This window comes from Austrofundulus limnaeus, unplaced genomic scaffold (genome assembly GCF_001266775.1).
Source record: "Austrofundulus limnaeus strain Quisiro unplaced genomic scaffold, Austrofundulus_limnaeus-1.0 Scaffold135, whole genome shotgun sequence".
In the NCBI taxonomy this organism is placed as follows: Eukaryota; Metazoa; Chordata; class Actinopteri; order Cyprinodontiformes; family Rivulidae; genus Austrofundulus; species Austrofundulus limnaeus.
The window spans coordinates 538,936-546,844 of NW_013952537.1; the positions used below are offsets into that span (position 1 = coordinate 538,936).

The window sequence follows — 7,909 nt, forward strand, 5'->3', positions numbered from 1 at the left end:
TTATTATTTCATCCAATAGGTTTGTTTTAAAAAAAGTCTTAAAGGACTATATTTATATATATTATAAAAAAAGGTTTTTTTTACAATGCAGTTACACTTTTAAATAACATACAATAAATTTACTGAACAGGCAAATTATGGATTTGGATATTGACCACAGATATATTATTTTCACGTTAAATAACGCTTTTTAAAAAACCTGTACAGTAGCAACACTACAAATTGTGATCTTGGATTTGTACCCCGCCCCTCGCACTGTGACTGCTGGATATGGGCACCAGTGACCCACGCAACCCTGAAAAGGAAGAAGCGTGTACAGAAAATGGATGGATGGATGGATGGATGGATGGAATTTGCCATTGAGAGGTCCCAGCGCAGACTTTAAAGGTTGACAAATCAACAGTGTCGGCGTGTACCAGAACAACTGTGATTATCTGAAATGGCTTTCATGTGTACGCCTTAAACGCTGGATATCTCAAACTCTCCTGGATGTTTTACAGATGCTCTGTCCCCACCACGTGAACTTTCAAGTTGACCTGATGAACACTAGAACTTTTCAGAAACTTTGGCTGGGTGGGTCTGTTTTCAGTATTATTTCACAGATTCATACACACGCACAAACATTTCCCACAGCTTCAGATACACACCCCTCAAATCACAGTCTTTGCAGACTTGTGCCCTATGCAGATGTTTGTTTGTTTTTTTGCAAACTCATATTGTGTCCTTGTTACAGACACAGCACGAGATTTTGTTTCCCCTCATCTTTGCTATTTCTTTTTTCTACAGTAAGGGTAGCGCTGCAGGACTGGGGGCACCTGTTCTCACATGTATGTGATTCTGGTTTTTGTTACTCTTTTGAATGGGTTGTTCCAAACTGTAATTTATTTTTGGGATCAATAAAGTATTTTGAATTGAATTGTCTTTGTAGTGTATTCAATTTAATATAGGTTGAAAAGATTTTCCAAATTACTGTATTCTGGTTTTATTTATGTTTTACACAACATCGCAACTTCAATGGAATTGGGGTTGTATGACAAAAACCATCAATGGATCATCTGTTAAATGTCCAGCTTGGTCTGTTTGGGCCTACCGAGCTGCTTGGTGACGATGTGTCTTCCAGCATGTGAGCGCTGATGCTGTCGCAGGCCCTGGCGGTAAATGAAGCTCTTTCCACATTTTCCRCACTGAAAGGGTCTCTCTCCAGTGTGATGCCTGTTGTGGTCTCTCAGCTCCTCAGCTCTGGAGTAGCTTTTTCCACAGACATGACAGATAAAAGGTCTGGACTTAATGTGGGTTCGGTAATGTGCGTTTAGATAAGAGTTAGCCTGAAATGCCTTGCCACAAATGGAACATGCAAATGGCCTCTCTCCAGAGTGCTGCGTCTCATGGAGTTTGAGGGTGGAAGCTGTGAGGAAACCTTTTCCACACTGGGAGCAGAGGAAGGGTTTCTCCCCYGTATGGATGCGCTGATGGATTTGTATGTAACTCTCATTGATGAACCTCTTGCCRCAGTCAGGGCATGAATAGCGCTTCTCCTTGACATGGGTTTTCATGTGTTCCTCCATTTTTTCACTATCATCAAAGTGAACCCTGCACCGGCGACAGAAGAAAAACTGTGACGAGGTTTGCTCGACTGACTCAGGGACCGTCTCGCTGCTGTGTGTAGTGATGTGGTGCGCTTGTAAAGCTGACTGGCTCCCACAGTCCTTTCCACATTCCATGCAGCAGGTGGACAACTGGACCCTGGGTTCTTCTGACAAAGACTTCAAGTTTCCAGTGAGTTCTGGGGCAGTGAAATGCATTTCGTTGAAGTCAGCAATAACTTTTTGACCTAAAGAGAAAAAACAAAGGATTTAACATCCGCTCAGAGGAAATCAAAGAATAAAGTAATGTAGGTTTACCTGTAGGGCAGAAACCTCTTTGTTGCTAGTTCATTGCCMTGTTACTGATTTTCTGAAGATACATGTGCGTGTAGGAAAATACTGTGTATGGCTGGATTACTGAAATACAGACWATCGAACTAAAAATAAAAACTATACTGGATTTTGAGGTCAAGGTTGATCGAGAATGTCAAACTTCTAGTTAATTTCTTTGACTTGGAACCCAGAAATTCCATCTTCTGGGTAAAAATGTAAAATGCCATTAACCTTGAGTGTGCAATAAAAAGTAAACGCAACACAGCAGGTTTTGAGTCTTTTACCATGATGATGCAGTAGACTGAGTTTCATTTATCTCTCGTGGAAAGAAAAACACATACTTATTCAATTTTCAAATAACATGCTTTTGGAATACCCCTCATGTCTTTACAATGAAAAGAAAAACACTATTCAATGTATTACCTCCTATTATCTTTAAAAAAAGACACAAAGGTAAGTTTGGTTTATCTTCTGCACAATTTGTACAATGTATCGCCAAGCACAACTTTTGTATTTTTTACATTAATCACGAGACAATAAACTAACAATAAAGAAAGTTTACCATCCTGTGATGCAGGTAAACAAAGATTCAACTAAAACCTTCAGTAACACTACTGTACGCCATGCAGCTGTGGACCATTGTTGACAACGCTTACCAAGGTGGACTTTGTAGTGTGTTTTTAGATTTCCCTTCTGAGTAAAACCCCGACCGCACATGGCGCARCAGTATGGTTTCTCCCCCGTGTGAGTCAGCTTGTGTCGATCTAATCCGTAAGCATGAGGAAATTTTTTCCCACAAACTGAGCAGCGATACTCAATCTTCTCCTTAGGCATTTTCAGGAACTCAGGAGGTATTTCCATTGGTACACGAGCCTTCCTTCCGATACGGCGCCTCTCTCCTAAAAATAGGAGCAAAATATAGAGATTTGAATTGAATAAAAGCTAGTCATCTGCAAACTAGATTCAATACCAAACTGTTACTTTGTTGGCTGAAATAAGTCAACCTTGTAATTCCTGATTTATTTTACGTTTCAAAACAACTGCTTCAGCTGCATTCACACAAAATCTGCAAAGGGGTATCTTCTGTATATTTGTCTTGAGGTGCTGTTATTTACAATAATCATGTGGTTCCCATGCAATAAAACTCAACCACTTTGTAAATCAAATATAAAATGAATTTTCTTCTTAGTTAAATGTTTGTCTTCAGGTCTGTTGTAGTTTTGTCAGCTGCTGCGACTCCTGTTGCCTTTCTGATTCCAGTCAGTTGCTAAGTTTCTGCAGTCAAAATGTGGCCTAAATAGTCAATAATAAGACACAAAGCCAATTTGATTTAAGGAAAACCATTGACCACTTTGCTTTGAGAGTTTAATTAAAATCTGTCCACTGGTTCAAGTGAAATTTTGCAAACACAACAGATTATTGAATGCACAAACAAAATACAACATTATTTTTGTGGCAGATAATTGTAATAATATTAATAAAAATAAGATCCAAACGTTTAGTACATACCTATTCTTATTGAATAAACTGACTAAAAATGTAAATGCATTTTATATATCAATGCATGTTCCTAAACAATGATTGTGGTCTGCGTTTGATCCATCACACAAGAGAAACACCCAAGTGGAGCAGTGGGCAGCTATTTAACCCACCGGTTGGGGATTAGGTGTCTTGCTCAAGGACACCATGACATGTGGGCATGGGAAGGAGTCAAACTTGTGACTTTTTGGTCCTAAGTCAGCTGCCCTACCGCTCCTCTACAACCACCCCCACAAAACATATATAATAATAAATATAGTAAAATAGACTATCAAGAGAATTTTACTGAAAATTCTAATTGTCCACAGACATTTAAGAGCAAGACATAAAGGGTGTTGGAAGAATAAATCATATATTTATTAATTAGAAAAGGATCAAGACCTCCAGTAGCAACCAGCTCTAATAACAGAAAATTATGTTTTTTCAAAAATACACAATGAAACACAGCTTCTTACCTCTGTGAACATTCATGTGTGTTTTGAGTCTTCCACTCTGGAAGAATCCTTTTCCACATATGATGCACTTGAAGGGTCTTTCCCCTGAATGAATCAAAAGATGTCGCTTCAGAGAGTTTTGGCGGGAGAAAACTTTCCCACAGTTTGAACAGACAAACGTCTCCTTTGTTTCTCCTTGAAGAACACAAAGAAGAAGAAAAAGAACAGTGTTTGGGTGCTTATGCCATTGTTTGAGAAAATAAAAAAAGATTATCCTACTGCATATATGGTATTGTAGTATATTACTTGTTGTGAACCAGACAATAAGGCAAAAACACAGAAAACCCAAGAAAGTGTGCWTAACAATTCCTCCCACCCCCTAAATCAATACCTTGTTTCGCCGCCCTTTGCTGCAGTCAGAGAATCAATCTCTTCAGATTCATCTTCATGACCGTGGAACATGAAGCCACAGAAATTTTTTGACCATTTTTTTCCTAAACTTCTTCAATCTGGATGGTTACTGATCCTGTGCAGCAATTTTAGTTATGTCATACATGACAATCTCAACAGGATTTAGGTGACCGGGCCATTCCAGGATATTTAATCATTTCTCCCAAAACCAGCAGACTGTGAAGGTGAGCCTCCTTCTTAGTCTTAAATATCAGGAACTCAAACAGGTTTCTATCAGGAATTTATCTGTATTTTGCTCCAGCCATCTTTTCTTGAAAATAATCTCCACAGGATGATGCTGCCACCACCATGCTAAACTGTAGGGAAGGTGTTTTCAGCACGAAGAGTGTGCACCGCACCACTTTTCAGCTTTATATTTATTGTTTTTAATTATTTTAAACATTTTCTACATTTAACTTCATTAATACGAAGAACTATGTGTAGTTATATTACTTATAAACAAAACAAAAATATGTTATATATACAAGTTGTAAGGCTAAATGAATAAGTAATAAATAAATGAACATTTTATCACAAGAGGTGAATGCTTCTGCAACAGACTGTATCCATTAATGCAAGTCTAACTCACTGGTGAGTGTTGAGTTGTGATTTTTCTCTGTTTCAAGTTTGTCTTTTTCAGTAGTATTCATCTCTGTCTCTTCTTTGTTTGGATTTATTTTTGTTGATGCGGGGTCGTCATCTTCATCCTGAAAACCAATCAGATCATAGAAAATAAACAAAAACAAATATGTCATTTCTCTCAAAACATCTGGGGCCTCATATACAAACATTACATGGATTTCTTACTGAAATGTGGCGTACGGTCAAATCAAGAAAACGGCATGCACACTGTTTGATATATGTGGATTAATTTGTGCGTGCGCCATTTTCTTGATTTGACCATTGGAATCCATGCACATTTCTTTTATACATCACAATCAGCATGGAGCTGAGCGAACGTGAGACTCCTCCTCTGACACTTTAGTTAAATAGGTGCAAGTTATGTCCACCAAGTGTGAGACAGATTTGCAGGATCTCTGCGTGATCAGAAATGATTTCTAAATTCAGGAAAAAAAATTAATTACAAATATAATGTGAGTGAGAAACATTCCTAAGATGTAGGAGAGTAAAAATGAGTTTGTCAAGTGCAAAGAATGAGTGATTGTGTGTCTGTGTGTGTGCGTGAAGCTGCGGTCATTTATCTGTGTTACTGGATTGGACATCACGTGACTTATCGTGTGCCGCACATGTCTGAGTTTTGGCTCATGAACATCCGTGGATGGTTGTCAAATGAAATGCAGCAGACAGTCATGCAAGGAAAGCCTTAATCCTTCATGGCATAGATTCAACAAGGTACTGGAAACATTCCTCAGAGAGTTTGATCCATATTGACAAGATAGCATCATGCAGTTGCTGCAGATTTGTTGGCTGCATATCCATGATGAAAATTTCTCGTTCCACCACATCCCAAAGGTGCTCTTTTGGATTGAGATCTGGTGACTGTGGAGGCCATTCGAGTTCAGTGAACTCATTGTTGTGTTTAAGAAATCAGTCTGAGATGATTCACTCTTTATGACATGGAGCGTTATCCTGCTGGAAGTATCCATCAGAAGATGGTACACTGTGGTCATAAAGGGATGGACATGGTCAGCAACAATACTCGCTGTGGTGTTGACGGCTGGGGTGTTGACACGATGCTCAATTGGTACTAATGGGTCCAAAGTGTGCCAGGAAAATATCCCCCACACCATTGTACCACCACCACCAGCCTGAACTGTTGATACAAGACAGGATGGATCCATGCTTTCATGTTGTTGAHGCCAAATTCTGACCCTACCATCTGAATGTTGCAGCAGAAATCAAGACTCATCGGACCAGGCAACGTTTTTCCAATCTTTTACTGTCCAATTTTGGTGAGCCTGGTGTGGTCTTCTGCTGCTGTAGCCCATCCACCTCAAGTTTCGACGTGTTGTGTTCAGAGATGCTCTTCTGCAGACCTTGGTTGTAACGAGTGGTTATTTGAGTTACTGTTGCTGTTCTATCAGCTCAAACCAGTCTGGCCATTCTCCTCTGACCTCTGGCATCAACAAGGCATTTCCGCCCACAGGACTGCCGCTCACTGGATATTTTCTCTTTTTTGGACCATTCTCTGTAAACCCTAGAGGTGGTTGTGGGAGAAAATCCCAGTAAATCATCTGGCACCAACAACCATGCCACGTTCAAAGGCACTCAAAYCACCTTTCTTCCCCATACTGATGCTCAGTTTGAACTGCAGCAGATCATCTTGGCCATGTCTACATGTCTAAATGCATTGAGTTGCTGCTATGTGATTGGCTGATTCAACATTTGCGTCAATGAGCAGTTGGGCAGGTGTACCTAATAAAGTGTACGGTGAATGTATATTACTAATACCGATGTTCTGTCCAGTCAGCACGTTATGTCCCATAGTTTATGATTATATCAGAGTAAAAAAACTCCATAACTTTCTTTCCTCCTACGTACACCTCATAAAATTCCTAAGCATTGGAGGGGCCGACCTTTAGGTGGCAGAAAGGGGCTTGTACAGTAAATGCCTTAGCAACAACCTATAATGAAAAGTTCCTAGACTGCTTATAGATTTGTCTCTTGGGCAAATACATATTTTTACATATCACAACTTAGTAAATTTTCTCAACTTTAATTTAAGACATATTTTAGAAATCAGGTAAGAAATAAAGGCATTGCAAATATTTTTGTGACAGATTGATGCACATCTAGCCTGGCCCTTGCCTTCCTACGCCGTTCCGCTCAATTCTAGTTTCCCTTCACTGTTCCGTCTGGGATTTCTCCCACAGAAAGGATTTCTTTGGGAGAATTTTCGTCTGGGCCAATCAGAACAGAATGTCGATTTTCTGCACAGTGTCTGCTAGTAGTTTATTTTAGTTTTTTGTTTTGTTTTGTTTCAGTTTTTATTCATTTCATTAAAACTAAACAAATAATTTTTTATACAATATACAATAAAAAGAAAAATATAAAAAGAAAAATGAGAAATAATATATGTATATACTGTATGAGTATATCAAAATCACAAATAAAATGAAACGAAAGGCAGCAGAGAGAAGAAAAAAATCTTATATCTGCCCCTTTTTTCTAGAATAAGTTCATATAATTAAAAAAATCTATGTTATTAACAAAACAAAAGACAAGAACATCTAATCCCTCTAGAACAACAACATTTTACCTGGGCCAATCGGCAAACAGAAGGCGGAGTTTTGAACGACGTTGATTTTCTATGCAGTGTCTGTTAGTTTAGCAATGGCAGTAGAGGAAGTGAATGAAGCCAGTCTGTGTTGATAAGGCTTCCAAATTAAATAAAATTTGTCTGACAAAGCAGCAGCTCTCATTTACAGTCGTCTCGTTTGGCTCGGTACTTTTCTCCTCTCAGTAGGGTTGTTTACAGCAGGGGTTCTTAAACTTTTTGACCTCGGGGCCCAGTTTGTTTAACATAAGGTGACACGAGGCCTAGTCACACATTACCAAATGGATCAAAATGATAATTATTTTAAATCTTGGTTTAATTTGTATTGTATT

General features: G+C 38.8%; 1 protein-coding gene across 1 annotated transcript in view; it reads right to left on the minus strand.

Annotated features, from left to right (window-relative positions):
- The window catches only part of LOC106522688 (uncharacterized), a 38,031-nt gene that overhangs the window by 16,924 nt on the left and 13,198 nt on the right, over positions 1-7,909 (minus strand). Inside the window, exons 18-21 of the mRNA XM_014015811.1 lie at positions 4,929-5,046; positions 3,911-4,084; positions 2,573-2,815; positions 1,072-1,831 (exon numbers count right to left, since the gene is read on the minus strand). Coding sequence (XP_013871265.1) covers positions 1,072-1,831; positions 2,573-2,815; positions 3,911-4,084; positions 4,929-5,046 — 1,295 coding nt within the window. The remainder of the gene's footprint in view (positions 1-1,071; positions 1,832-2,572; positions 2,816-3,910; positions 4,085-4,928; positions 5,047-7,909) is intronic.